The 15,493-nt window shown below is 42.3% G+C and overlaps 1 protein-coding gene across 3 annotated transcripts in view; it reads right to left on the reverse strand.

Moving 5' to 3' along the window:
- Positions 1–1,796: 1,796 nt before the first annotated feature.
- LYPD6B (LY6/PLAUR domain containing 6B) overlaps positions 1,797–15,493 on the reverse strand; it is a 112,977-nt gene continuing 99,280 nt past the window's right edge. For all 3 annotated transcript variants that reach the window (XR_013228088.1, XR_013228087.1, XM_077320108.1), the window contains one exon: positions 1,797–5,496. Coding sequence is in view for 1 of the 3 variants with exons in the window: in XM_077320108.1 (XP_077176223.1) it covers positions 5,295–5,496 (202 nt within the window). In the remaining 2 variants the exon portion in view is untranslated. The remainder of the gene's footprint in view (positions 5,497–15,493) is intronic.

Raw genomic sequence — 15,493 nt, forward strand, 5'->3', positions numbered from 1 at the left:
TAAAGATTTTTCATATGTTTTATGTGGGGTTCCTGGCTACCCCTGACCTAGATAGCCCCGATTAGCTAAACGAGATTAGCCTGGGATGGGAGACAGCCAAAGAACAGCAGGAAACTATGCAGAGGCAGGCAATGGCAAACTACTTCCGTACGTCTCTTGCCCTGCAAACCCTATGGGGTCACCTTAACAGTGAAGGAAGGAAGGAAGGAAGGAAGGAAGGAAGGAAGGAAGGAAGGAAGGAAGGAAGAAAGGAAGAAAGGAAGAAAGGAAGAAAGGAAGAAAGGAAGGAAGAAAGAAAGAAAGAAAGAAAGAAAGAAAGAAAGAAAGAAAGAAAGAAAGAAAGAAAGAAAGAAAGAAAGAAAGAAAAGCAATTTGAGGAATGTTCAACGTTACATGAATATTCAGGGAATATTCAGGAAGGAAGGAATATTCAGGGAAGGCTGGAATAGAAATACAAAAATAAATTAAATAAATCAAGTATTATCTGGTGCCAGGAAGCCTTCAAAGACCTATCATCATAACAGGGAGCAATCCTAAATCAGTCTACTGAGAAGTAAACCCCGATTCATTTTTTAAAAAAAATGAAGAAAGCGTTCTTGACAATGATGCCCCACATTTAATTATTCCGAAAGATTTGTATAACACAGACCACTTTTCCTCCTGAGGGCATTGGTCAATTAGCAACCCTCTCATAAGTCTGTGTTTCAGCTATGTCACCCTTACTTGTGAAGAGGCCTCCTAGGAGAAGTTGTGGCTGTCCACCGTCCTGGCTTTCCTGCAAGGCTGTAGAGCAGAGTTATTCCAGAAAGTTTTCAGGGCAAAGGAGGAATGCCCTGCTGGAGTTGGGGAAGATACATTGTGTTCTATATTGGTTTTTAAATCTATCATTTTAATATTTATTTTATCAAATTATTTTTTATATTTCCCCTGAGATGCTCAGGAGAAAGGCAGGCATATAGAAACTTTATAAATAAAAAATACAAGCCCGTTGAATTCAATGGACCGCATGATAAATCTGCTCGTTTGTTTACAACTTTCCCCGTGATCTACTTGCATATCCTGGAATGAATGATGTTATGAGAGTGAAGGATCATTATGATTAATATGTTTTGGCTTTCAGTAATTCAGGAAGGAAATCACACCTATTAGCTTTCTACTCATCTCGCCTCAAAAAATGTTTGAAAAGATTTATGACTGAGCAAGGTAAAGCAATGGGCCGGATCCAACCAGCTTTTCGAAGGGTAAAGATTTGAGGAGAGAGTCCCCCTGGACCACCAAATATCTAAGCCTGGGATCATGAGACCTGCATGACAAAAATAATATGTAATATGAGTTGTAATAAGGAGTGGAAGTAGATGAGATTGAATGAATACATTGGCCAGGTCCAACCCATCCCCTCTTGTTTTCTTTTGTATCATGCTGCATTTTATTTTCTTCATTTTCAACACTGTAACACCTGTGTTTGATTAAATTATGCCTAGAATGTCATCAAAACTATCTACAAACAATGTAGTGGTTAAAGCAGTGGTTCTCAACCCCATTGGGGGTCACTTGGCCCCTTCCCCAGGGTTGCCATGTTGTTGGCCGTTGCGGCGGCACCAGACTGCAGCACTGGGCAGAGGCAGGTGGTGGTGGTGGCGGGCAGCAGGCGGAGGCAGGTGGTGGCGGGCAGCAGGCGGAGGCAGAAGCCAGCAGCTGGTGAAGCCATGGCACTGGCCACCACCGAAGTTGGTGTTGCGGCACTGGTAAGGTTGAGAACCGCTGGGTTAAAGAAAGGCAGATTCTGATCTGGAGAACCAGATTTGATTCCCCATTCCCCCACATGCAGCCAGCTGGGTGACCTTGGGCCAGTCGCAGTTCTTTCAGAGTTGTTCTTGCAGAGCAGTTATGTTAGAGCTCTCTCAGCCCTACCTGCCTCACAGGATGTGTGTTGTGGAGAGAGGAAGGGAACAGTGTTTGGAAGCTGCTATGGGACTCCTTTGGACAGGAAAAAGCAGGGTGAAAATAACTCTTCTTCTTCAATACAAGGTAGGCAATAACAGGTTGTCCTTTGATTTTTATTTTCAGTTCTGTTGCAAGACAAAAACTGAGTACAATTTTTTTTTTTTAGCTTTCTGCACAATGTAATTAAAGACCTGACCCTACATTTCATGGTAAGGTGAACCGGTAGTACTTGAGATGAGGCAATCTTATCTCCTGCTCTTGAAAACAAATTAAGCACAATACATTACAACCTTGATGAGTTATGTTGTGCCTTTGTTTAGTCAACTATCTCACATCTCTTACATACACAACAATGCACTAGCAGCCTCTCCTGTTTCTACACTGATTCGTTGGTCTATTCATGTAGCTACATGCATGGGTGACGGGGGTTGGTTGGTTGCTGGACCGAGGCCCACATTGCTTGTCTGGCAGTAGACACAGCCTCATTAACTGCTTTTGTGAGTGGGACACAACAGTTACACGGGGATAATACGGTTCACACATTGAATGCTGGAGAACAGCCATCAGTTTGAGATGTGTCTTTGAAAGGTCAGAAGGTATGGAATATTCACAGCATCAAGAAAGCATTGTGTGAATTCTGTTGACTATAAACTTGGAAAATTGGCAGTGGTATGTGAATCTCATTTGATATACTGAGGCAAACAATTAAGACTCCTCGTTATTTTTTTAATCCACGAATTCCTTTTCATAGAACAAGCATGTACAATAGGACTTAGGTTTTGCCTTTGGATCATGTTGTCTGCAGAGCGGTAATTTTGCCCATCTGGAGAAGACAATCTGCAGAGGTATTTGCAGCACAATCCTATACAGAGTTGCTCCAATTTATCCACATCCTAAGCATGCTTCCTCAGAAATAATCCTTCTTGTGGGATTTACTTAGATCCAAGTGGTCTTTTTCTCTCTTTACTGTCCATGATCCAGTTAGAGCAGGCTTCCCCAACACACCTGCCACTGGGCACCTGGAAAACCTTTTAGAAAATGGTTGGTGCCATTGTTAAGTCAGGGGTTGTTATGGGCTGCCTTCTTTCAGAGTAAAGGGTTTTCAACTGGAGGATCAGAAGAACTGGTAAGAACTGAACTATCTTGTGTGATTTCATTCCTCTTCAGGATTTCCTCCTTCCCAGAAGATGTGAGGAGCAAGGGTGGCACCAGAGGGTGGCCGGGGGCGGCGGCAGATCCCAAACAAAAAAAATCACCACCTCAGTCACCCTCCATTGCTGGACAGATGCCATTACTTGAAGGAAGGGCAAGTTTCACATGTACAGGAGCATCCATATGTTAGTGATACAGGCTTTTGATGGTCCATCCAACAAAGGCGTTTTGCAGGTAGTATGGAAGTACACTATGGTGTAGTGGTTAGGAGTGTGGACTTCTAATCTGGCATGCCGGGTTCAATTCTGCACTCCCCCACATGCAGCCAGCTGGGTGACCTTAGGCTTGCCATGGCACTGATAAAACTGTTCTGACCGAGCAGTGATATCAGAGCTCTCTCAGCCTCACCCACCCCACAGGGTGTCTGTTGTGGGGAGAGGAATGGGAAGGCGACTGTAAGCCGCTTTGAGCCTCCTTCAGGTAGAGAAAAGCGGCATATAAGAACCAACTCTTCTTCTTCTTCTTCAAGATCCAAGCAGGCTAGTAGCAATCTTGGAAAAGAGAAAGGGAACTGCTAAGGGTGGGGGTCAGTGCCAGATTAAAGCCAATTGATGCGCTAAATACAGCCCGACCATGGTGCCCTTTGACACTACAACTTACTCTATGTGAAAAATCAATAAAAGAAATAATAAAAGAAAGAGCGTAAGGGTCCATTACACAAATCAGTTGATGAGTTAAATGCTAGCCAGACCCAGCCAGCTGTATTTACATTTGACAGAAATGAAACTCTCACATTGTGAGATGGAAACAAATGTGATCGCTAATGACACCTCCAAACTAAACTTTTAAACTTATTCACTCACCATGCCAAAGAAAACTTTTTAAAAACAATGCAGATTAAAGTCAAACATGGCAGATAAGGACAAAAAAATGACTACATTTTCTCCATGGTGGCCTAAGCATGTACTTACTTTGTTTAATGGTTAATCCAAGGCTGGTGGGGGTAGATTAGAGCCGGTGTTGATTTTTCTGAAACATCCTTAGTATAGGCCAGTCTAGAAATGGTTGCTTTGTTTGTGTCAACAGAACAAGGACAATCAAGTCCCATTGGGCAAGAAGACAATACACTGCAGGAAGACTAAACTTTATGATATGCAGCAATCACTGACAATTTGACTTCTAAATTGCCATGAAAACCCGTGTCCCTTGATCTCTGAAGGAAATCTGCGCTCAAGGTTCCTCCCCAAGCAATAAACTTTCAATTTCACAGCTTTCCCAATTTTCTGTCAAAGGCCAGTCTTTTGACTTTCAAAGGATCCCACGTTCTCCAAAGTGGGACTAAAGCGGGATAACTGGCCTGGCTTTAGATTTCACAGAGAGCTGACATTTTGTTTCTCTGCTCACTCATCTCTGCTCTCCCTGTTTCTCATATTTATTTCTAAAGGTAACTTCTGAAGTTGAAGTAGTTTCTGTTCATTTCTGCTAGAGTATTACTTTGATACGTGATTGGATTTGCTTAGGAAAGGAAAGGAAAGGCTTGATGCCACAGATACGCAAAGAGTAAATGAATCAGAAATCGACTGGGAGAAAGAATTATCCGGCAGTAGTGAATCTAAATTTTGTGAAATAGACAATTCAGAAGACGAAAGTGTTCCAGAGCTCCCTGATGTTGGCTCAGTTGTTGATTTAGTGCCTTCCTTTATAAATGAACTATCTGGTCCTAAAGGCACTGCACAGTCTAAAGAACAAGGTCAAATTCAGCCAGTGCTAAAAAGTTTCCCAAAAACAAAATATGGCTAATCATGGAGACATTTCAGTCCAGCATGGTACAAATTTTACTCCTGTCTAGAATATATTATAATAGAAAATGCTGCATTTTGCTTTATTTGTAGCTCTTTCACTGAAAGCAATACCTGTAATGGTGGAAATGCATTGACTCATAGAGACTGTGAAGAAATGCATTTTTCCTTTGGGCACTGGAACTGAACAAAACCTTCACTCTAAGTTTTCAAAGTTTTTCTTTCTGGGCAGAGAACAGGAACAATTGCTTCCCAACCTCCCCGCAGTGACCTATTGAGAAATGCTTATAGGTCTAGCTAGGGAGAATGGGATGGATCAGTTCCCCCCTCCCTCCCAAGCAGGGAACAGAAATTTGAAGGAATTAATACTGGGCCTTCAAGACAAAACTCCTGGAAACTTCAGAACAAACTTCTTTGATTCAGCCCAACCTGGTCAGTGGGTGGAGGAAAAGGTGATAAAACACCTGAGAGTAAGAAGGAAGCACTCTTTGGTGTGCTGATTCCATCTAGGCAGACAGAACTCCTTGAGGTATGGCCATCTGTTGGCTGGCACAGCTGAAGGTGGCTTGAAGGTAATGGAACTCCTGTAAAAGTCCTGTAGCTGTAAAACAAACAAACAAACAAACAAAAACACCAAAAACCTTCAGCTGCATTGTTTAGCAGTTCTGGATCGGATCTAGTTCAAGGTTCTGGTTTTTACTTTTAAGGCCATCCGTGGCTTGGGCTCAGCCTATCTGAGGGGCTGCTTATTCACTTATGCCCCCCCACACACAGGGGATTCCACTTTGTGAGTACTAATCGGTTAGTGGTTCCTAGCCCAGGAGAGTGGTTCCTAGCCCCTTTTCGGGCCCTGACCTGGTGACCTCCTCGGAGAACTGAGGACCCTGACAGAGCTGGCAAAATTCCGCAGGGCCTATAATACTGAGCTCTTCTACCAGGTCTATGGTTGAAGCCAGGTCAGCAAGGGCTCCCCCTCAGGTTCCGCTATAATATCTAGCACACCCTTGTTAGATGACTGCGGGAGGTAGAAGGGATCTTGCTATCTCAGTATTCTTTGGACTAAGGCTGTAAAGAATTAATTAATTAATTAGGCTGTTTTTAGGTTTGGATTTTATGGGGATATTTTTTATATGTAACCCACCTTGAGTCCAAGGAAGAAGGCAGGCTATAAATTTAATTAATAAAAATACGCTGAAATGCTGCCTTATATTTAAGAACAGATAGGGCATGAATAGAAGGGACAGAAGAACCCCATTGCACCCTTTTCATTTGAATCTTGGATCAATCATGCTAAAAGTATGTTTGTAAACATTTCTTTTAAATAAATACTTTGTAATTTTTGATCCTGATAGTGGTTCTCTATGTTAGCGATCCCCAACCTGTGGCCCGCGGACCATATGTGGTCCTTCGACTAATTGGAGGTGGGCCGCGAAGGACGCCTTCTCCCCCGATCCGGCAGGCGCACATGTGCAGGCTCAGAGCTCCACGTCTGCGCTCGCTGGCATGCCAACGGCTGTGCCTCCCACCCCCACCCCAGCCACCCCGCCTCCCTGAGCAGAAGCGTCGCCTCGGCTTCCCTGCCCCCCCCCGGAGTCCCAGCGCTTAGAAGCGCTCACTTGATTGCAGATGGCTGAAGGGATGTTTAAACATTACCATAGGGCAGTGGTTGAGAGTAGAGGAGTAAACTACTACCCCCCCCCTGTGGGCCTCAGTAAAATTGTCAAGCATTGAGTGGTCCCCGGTGATAAAAAGGTTGGGGACTACTGCTCTATGCCATATAGACCATCTTGGACATGCTATTTTAAAATGAACTCCAGGAGGAAGAGGAGGGCAGTAAGTTATCAAGTGGCTACTCCCCTAATGGTACACAAGGTAGCAAACTGTCCCCATGGTAACCAGATGCTAGGTGGCCGGAGACATAGAATCAAGGCCTCAGAACTTGGAGGGGAAGCAGGAGTACTGACCCCTCTAGTGGGCAACATCTGCAAATATCAGATGGTGGTGGTAGTTGGACGCAGAGAAAAAAGCCCCTTGGGTTGGGAAAACCCAAGAAGGTAGGGTAGAACAGGGCCTACAGGCCGGAATTAAACTGTTCTACCACAGAGGGTACAAAAGCTGGAAAAAGACTACTGATAACCATTAAGAACTGAATCTTCATAATAGAAGTGTAGTCCGCAAAGACTGCATGGTAGAATGGGAGAGCTACAAACAAACACATAAATACAAAGGTGGTTCTGTTTTAGCACAATTATGTTCATAAATATCTTATAAAAGAAAATAGGTATTGTGTAGCCAGTCTTGCAGAAATTCTCTTGTTCACTGCTATATAAAATATTGCTCAGCATGGACATTGGAAAAACGAGGCGAGTGATAATGGGAAATGTTCTCGAAATCTTGCACTTAATTGCAAAGTACAATCTCAGAATCCAGTCTATAATAGATACTCTTCCATGCAATGCGAAGTATACTCATCATTCTGTTCAAAATGTTTTGTTAAGCATCATGTGCAGAATGGTTCTGGAGTCAATTTCTGACTAAATTAAGGAAGCTAGCTTCATTGTGTTAACTGCTGATGAAACAAAGGTCATACATAAACAGTAAGAAATGTCAGTAGTTCTGTTATTACTACTATGGCAATATATAGGAATGCTTTGTTGATTTCCAGCTATGTCATTCACTGGATGCTCCTTCATTATGTTCACTATTTCAACCACAGGCTGAACTTATTGTTGATGCTAGTAAGAAATTGATGTTGTTGAAAACTCCTTCAGTCTTCTTCAACAAATGTATGCATTTTTATCAGGTTCTTAAGTGCATCCACATATCATCAAATTGCAATCTATTAAAATGTCCTTTGACTAACAGCTGGTCCCATTTGGGGTAGCTGAAAAAATACCCAATTCTATATCCAGTTGAAAGAATAGCTGGAAAATGCTAATATGGTATTTGGCTCAGATATATCCAAGTACATACCTCTACTGTAGACAATGTTTTTTCTCAGTACATGACAATTCAAGTAGTCAGAGAAGGCTGTTTTCATTAATACGTGCTATCAGGGCTGTATTATGACTTTTGTGGGTCCTAGGCATTTTTGCCTTTATGGGCTGCTCCCACCATAATAATATCATCAATATTAAAAAATATTTTGATATAACTTTAATTACTTCAACATTTCCCTGTTTTAAGGCAAAACCATAGTAGATTTTCATTGACCCTAAAATTTCTTTTTTTTCCCCTGAAGTGGGGGGGGGCACATTTTTTTTTACACTAAAAGTTCATTTTTTTTCTTCTGATTTTAAAGGAAATCAAAATATTTTTGTGGGCCCTTGGCCCTGTGCTTAATGGATAAACTGGCCCTGTATGCATGTGTTTGCCATGAAATGTAAATTACATCTCTATTAAGCTTGTCCACTCAGAAATATACTATGCCCCTTCTGTGCTCCCCACCCCCAATTTCTTTTCTGATGCTATCACTAGTCAGCAGGGAGGTATTTGGTTTCCTGCGTGGGTCATTTTGGGTTTGGCTGAACCTCCACAGGGACAGCCATCTTGGGGTGGCACTTAACATCCCCTATCAAAATTACAAAGGTGTCCACAGGTTCAAAAGTGTTATAAAGTGCCCTCATGTTATAGCTAACTCATGACCCAATAAGGCAAGAGACTGATAGAGGTGGTTTGCCACTGGAGCTCACTCACAATCTACAGCAGGGGTAGTCAAACTGCGGCCCTCCAGATGTCCATGGACTACAATTCCCAGGAGCCCCCTGCCAGCGTTCGTTGGCAGGGGGCTCCTGGTAATTGTAGTCCATGGACATCTGGAGGGCCGCAGTTTGACTACCCCTGATCTACAGAGACCATCTGCAGGACAGGGGAACCAGCAAACCCAGAAATGCTTGGCTGGATCCATCCCATGGTTAGCTTTGGGGTTAATTCAAACTTCACAAGAACTCTATGGGGCAGATGAACTGAGAGACACCGACAGGCCCAAGATAGCCTAGTGAGCCTTGCAGTTGAGTGTGGGTTTGAACCCAGAGGTTTCCAGTCTTAGTCAGACACTCTGAAAACTACACTAAACTGACTTCCAGGAGAGGACACCCTTAGAAATATGCAGCGCTTTCTTGAGGTTCTCATGAGCACCTCTGCTCCAGCTTTTCCTGTGAATAGCTATGTGGCAAAAGAAGCTGCCAACTGGCAGATGCTCTTGAATAAGCAAGGATGGAGTTCTGTCCTTGAAATGTACCCAGGCTGGGATGCTGCCCACATTTGTTAGCAGAGAGGCTGCCTCACAGGAGAAAGAAGATCTATATGGCTCCTAGGGGACAGCCCCTGCTTGCTAAACTGAAGTCATTGTGTCCAGATTACTCTTCATATTCATTCATTCATATGCTTTCAGGATAGAAAGGGCCACTGTTGTGTCTACTTGAACATGATGGACATTTCCATTTTTTCGATAGGCTAATTTGTAATCTATAATTTCATATACTCCTACATCTCCCTACTCCATGTAATTTTAGGAAGAAATCAGTCCACAATGCAGAATTACACTTTTGGTTTTCCTGCCAAGATGCAGAGTAATTTCATTTCTCTAGGACTGTCCTTAAGTTCATCTTCCATTTGCACTATCTCTCTGCATTTACTAGCAATAATGTAACAATGAGGATATTGAAGAGATCCAAAGGCAAAACACAGAGCTATTGAGCTGCATGGCGTATCGCAGATTGTATCAACATCAGTGGCTAATGCAACCGTCTTCTTAACTTTCACTTCAAAGGCTACCGGCAGAGCCAAGCAAATTTCACATAATTGCAATGCACTTAAAGATCCCAGAAAGAAGACTCTCCGTTTCAGTGTACTTATTGTACAAAACATTGAAGCAAGTATGCAGCGAAGCCTCCATTACCTAGCCTAGCCTCCACTTAGATCTCAGACCATTCATTATTTGGCTTCTTGTAAAAATGACCAGGAAAATAAATGAAGGAACACAAGATACAGTGCATAGATTTGACACATGCCGAAGCTATTAGGCTATCTACATAGCAGAAACAGTACCACATTGATCACAAGTTCAAGGGAAGGTTGGGCATCACCTTTGTCTCTAAACAGCTTTTACTCCCGGATTTATTATTGCCATTAAAGGTAAAGGTAAAGGTATCCCCTGTGCAAGCACCGAGTCATGTCTGACCCTTGGGGTGACGCCCTCCAGCGTTTTCATGGCAGACTCAATACGGGGTGGTTTGCCAGTGCCTTCCCCAGTCATTACCGTTTACCCCCCAGCAAGCTGGGTACTCATTTTACCGACCTCGGAAGGATGGAAGGCTGAGTCCACCTTGAGCTGGCTGCTGGGATTGAACTCCCAGCCTCATGGGCAAAGCTTTCAGACGGCTGCCTTACCACTCTGCGCCACAAGAGGATTATTGCCGTTAGAGCATATTAATTTATCTTTAATAAAAAAGAAAAATTTTCAAAATAAAATTAAATGGAATCACAGGTTAGCAGCAAAATAACAGAACCTATACTTTTCTTCATGTTATATTGCAAACTCTGGAAGGTGTCTTTTATATTTGTCACAAGAACCTAACAAGAGTCCTGCCGGATCGGATTACTGATTCATGTAGTTCAGCATCACCTACTGGCTAACCAGTAGCCCTGGAAAGTCAACAAACTAAGAGATATGGGCTAAACCCCTCCCCTGATGTTGCCTCTTAGAACTCGTATTCAAAGTTTTACTGCCTCTGGATGTGGAGGCATCATGACTAGTAGCTATTGATGGGCATACCCTCCACGAATATATCCAACCTCTATTTAATGTCATTTAGGCTACCGGCCATCACATTCAAGTATACGCCGCTGTCACAAAACTCATATATTTTCAGAACTGTCACCTCACAACAAAGCTGAGCCTTTGTAAGTTCCCTTCTGGAATGCTTTGCCACCTGGGCTAGTAGAGAGTACAAAAAATACATCAGTGAGCACTCCAAACAAGTAGGTGCATGTCATTATAAGGAAGCCTGATTATTGCATTGCTGCAATTGGAGCAGAGTTTTTTGAACTTGCCTGTAGGTACACCTAATGAGACAGGTACATTGGGACTTTACAGCTCTAAAGGGACAGAAATTGGAGGGGGTGAGGGGAAAAGAGACTGGAGGGAAAGGCATGGCTTTTAACCAATACCTTTGAAATTGCAGACTATTGGCTCATTTCTGTAACTAATGGTTATATTGCTGAGAGGTCTAGGACCTCTGTTCACAGACCATCTGTAATTGAACTATTTTTGGTTCCCTTCAAAATTATCCACACGTGCTATATTCTAACAGAAAAAGTATATGCAGGCCCAGAATGCCAGGCGAGGGTCATAGGTCAATTAAGGGAGTGCAGAGATCGGCCTGCCTAAGGCCAGGAAAATTCCAAGGATGCTTCACTAGACTAGGCCTAATGATGGGTCTGAATATATTGGTGACAGACAGAAACATAAAGAAGCTGAAGTTTCACCATGAAAGAAATTCCTTTTCTTAAAAAATGTGCAATAACCATACAAAACCTTACTTTAAACGACAATGCCACACATGTTCATTTGAAGTCCATTGACCTTAAGCTGCAGAACACATTAAAAACCAATGGTGTGATCCAGTGCGCATTTACTCAAAAGTAAATCCTACTGTGTTGGCTGTTACTTACTACTCCTAAGTAAGAGCAGGCAGTATTGCAACTTAGAAGCACAACACTATGCAGATGAACTCTAATTGGGGTGTAAGCTGGAGCGACTCTGCATAGTATTGCACAGTAACAACACAATCCTAAAAACACTTTTCTGTCAGTAATTTCCATTGAATAGACTTGAGTAAGATTCTAAGTAGGCCTCTTTAGGATTGCTCTCTTTGTTGTATACAGAACAGCAGAACAAAATTGCACCAGTCTTTCCTTTCAGTAAAAAATTTGTGACTGGAATTTTTTTTAAAAAAAATCTGTCTTTGTTTTCCCCCACCTTTGACTACCAAACACTCATGGGAGGGATTAAAAGTGGTTGGGGTGCTGCTGAAACACAAGCCCATTCCTCACGTGGAAATAATTGCCTCAGCCTTCAAATCTTAGCCTAGATGTCCTATTGGCCTTCCTTCCTTTATACATGTTTTCAGGCACTGTCATTATACTTGACTTCAGATTCTACCATGGAGTTTCTCATTTTACTTAAAAACAGCTGTCAGATTTCATTTCAAATTGCCTCCTGCCTGCTGCAATCTAAAACTGCCAGAGACCTGCTCAGATACTGTTAGCCCTCATACCTCCCCCACACTATAATTATCTTGTCATTGCTGTCAGTTCAACACTCACCTCCCCAAAGTTCTTTTGCTACCATAATACTTTTTAGCGATTCTATGTCTGTTTCTTGACCTCGGGTCTCCCAAAGTCTCAGAACAATGATCTAGCCATTTTGCCTTCTTATGGGCCACCAGGCAGAAAGAATAAATTGGGGTATGTGAATTTTTGTTTTAATTAGCAGGTAAAATGGAATGAGCTTTCCTTTCCATAGTACCAGACAGCAAAACAAACAAATGAAGAGGTTTTTTAAAACCACTGATCAGCAGCCGTTATTTTTAATTCAACTGGGTCGACAACGTTTGTACATCTGTGCCATCGTGTCTACGCATTTGGTGTGGTTTAGGGAGGGGGTTAAAACAAAAAGTTATGATATAAATACATTCCATGCTGGGATCCAGACTGACATTTTACCAAGAGACTATGTCAACAGAGACAGAAGATGCCTTTAATGCCACGGATATGGCTGGTTTACATGTGTATTGTGATCCCTTTAATCCCACTTTTAATCCAACCCATAAGAGTTTAGCAGTCAAAGGCAGGAAAAATTGGGTTTGTGCACATGGATCACGGGCCACATCCCCCTCTCTCCTGCAGCATTTTATGACTCTGTGAAAGAACCATAAGTTTGCAAGACCCACATGAACTGCACTGTGGATTCAGGATTGCATTGAGAAGACTGCAGGGGCAAAATTGTCTTCTCCCCATTCCTTCAGCAAAATTCCACCCTCTGAAGAGACAGGAAGGCCATTTTGTCCCCTTCCCCCACCACACGTGCTGCAGGCCACAGTGCAAGTGGTTATTAGTCCTCCCATATCCCATGACCCCAGTAACCAACTCTCCTAAGGCTGTAGTGAATTGCTATGGGAAAGAGAACTGGGGGAAAGATCTGTGATTGGCAGCCTGTCAATAATCTTCTGAAGAATTATTGGACCTACCCATTGTTTGATTTCTCATCAGTTGTCGTCACATACTTCTTATCACCCAATGACTGCAGCATCATCAAATAATTATTTTTTGACTTAGTACCTATATCCCTTGAACGATTCGGCTCAGTAATAAAACCGCACCATTTTCATATTGCCTCCAATATTGGATACTTGCATTACTTCACTTCCTCTGTTCCTTCCTGAATCACTGAGCAAGGTTAGGTCCCTCAAACTGCAGGAGAGGATAACATGGTTCAGCTCCTTTCCATGGGCATGCCAACTCCACAGCTGAAGTCTGGAATAGGAAGAAGTACCACACGGGCCCCACCCAACTGGTCCCAGACTTCTCACATTACCTAGACCTGCTTATGTGCTTTATTCAATTTACAGTTCAGACATAAAGGATAGATGCACATGCCATCCTAAACCAGACTCATATAATACATCTTTTCAGCATTCCCCCAACAGTGTATGAGCCACATGTCTGTGAGAAGATGTGTCCAGGAAAATATCTAAATAGTGACTGGTTGGGCTAATGACATCGATTTTAGCCATGACATAAGCACTTCAGGATACTTTCCCCATGGGATACAATCCTGTAGTTGGCCCCAGCCATGTGCTTCAGTTAACAGGAGTATCATCCTAAGTAATTATTCCCTGTCATGTAAGGAGTTCATAGTCTAACGAAGAGTGCTTGCACTCGAAAGCTCATGCCCTGAATAAATCTTTGTTGGTCTTAAAGATGCTACTGGACTCCGATTTTATTATCCTAAGGAAAGTTATGCCTGCTTAACCCATTGTTTACAGTGCCTTTAGAAGGGCATAACTCTTTTTAGGATGGCATTGTTAAACATTCTCCGAGTCCCATGGAATCCACTCATGGATAAGATGTTCCCCTGTATTCAAAGGGCACCTAATGTGCCACTTAATGTGTGAAATGATGCCACTGAAACACATGATACTGGAAGCCACGTGAAATTGTAAGAATGCTCTCTCACACTATCCTGAAGAACGGACAAAATTGGTGGCTTGTGGTACCTAAGCATTCTCTGTGATGGCTCCTCTCTGGTTAAGTCAGAATGGCTCCCACCTTAGCATCATTCCACAGAATATGTAAAATACAACTTTTCATTGGTTATTTCGATGAAGAGGTTAGATTATAGCTTTTAATGTTTGTTAGAAGTCTGCAAGTGGCTTTAGAAGAAGAAGAAGAGTTGGTTCTTATATGCCGCTTTTCCCTACCCGAAGGAGGCTCAAAGCGGCTTACAGTCGCCTTCCCATTCCTCTCCCCACAACAGACACCCTGTGGGGTGGGTGAGGCTGAGAGAGCACTGATATCACTGCTCCGTCAGAACAGTTTTATCAGTGCCGTGGCGAGCCCAAGGTCACCCAGCTGGATGCATGTGGGGGAGCACAGAATCGAAATGGAAATAGTTTTCCATTTGTATAATATTTGGTGTTCGTGAAGCAACAAATATTTGTGAAGCAACAAATAAAATATAAATCAATATTTTTAAACCTGCTTTCCGTAAAGAAATTGGGCTATAATATACTATCAGAAATTGTTGCTTTCTGTACTCTGCTTTTTGTCTGCTTTTTGTACTCTGTCTGTAACATGGTATCAATAGGCTGGAACAGACAGGAAAAGACTGCAGGACTGGTCTTTTCTCAGACACTTTCCTAAAAAACAAACAAAAAACAAAACAACCCCAAGCCTTTGGAGCCATCTTGGATTCCACATTCTTTAGAAAAAGAGCTGCGCTAAGGATTGTGCAGATCTGTATTTGCAGCCACAGTGAAGTTTTTAAATTGTAGGTAAAAACATTTGTAAACCTAGATCTTCTAGTCATGTCATACTTATTCTCTATTTTTTTTCCTATGGTTTGTAAATACTCAAGAGTTTGCATCTCGTGGGAGTAAGCCAGAATAGTCAGCAGCTGTGCTGATTATAATCAGAGGCTGGTTTGTCTTTTTATTATATTAAAATGGGATTTTTTTTTCCAAAAGGATATATACCCTCATAATAAAAGGAAACGAACCACAAACTGGAATTTATTGAGGGTCACCAATTCTATGCTAATTGGTGTTTTAGGAACAATATATTTTACTGTAGCTGCCTCTAACCCTCTGCTAGATAAGTCTTGATGTAATGAATAGCAGGTACTTTCTGGTTATATGCAAGACCCAGCTACGGAAATTTAATCTCACTTCCATTTTGTAGTCTTTCGGATGAAAAGATTTAAAAACAGGATACTGTTCCAAATTCCTGTTACATGTTGTTCACACATTTTACAATACATACAGTTCTCTGGTATGTGCTTTGCTATGATTTTGTAATGCATACATATGCGTTAC

The sequence above is a fragment of the Paroedura picta genome, chromosome 2, assembly GCF_049243985.1.
Source record: "Paroedura picta isolate Pp20150507F chromosome 2, Ppicta_v3.0, whole genome shotgun sequence".
Lineage (NCBI taxonomy): Eukaryota > Metazoa > Chordata > Lepidosauria > Squamata > Gekkonidae > Paroedura > Paroedura picta.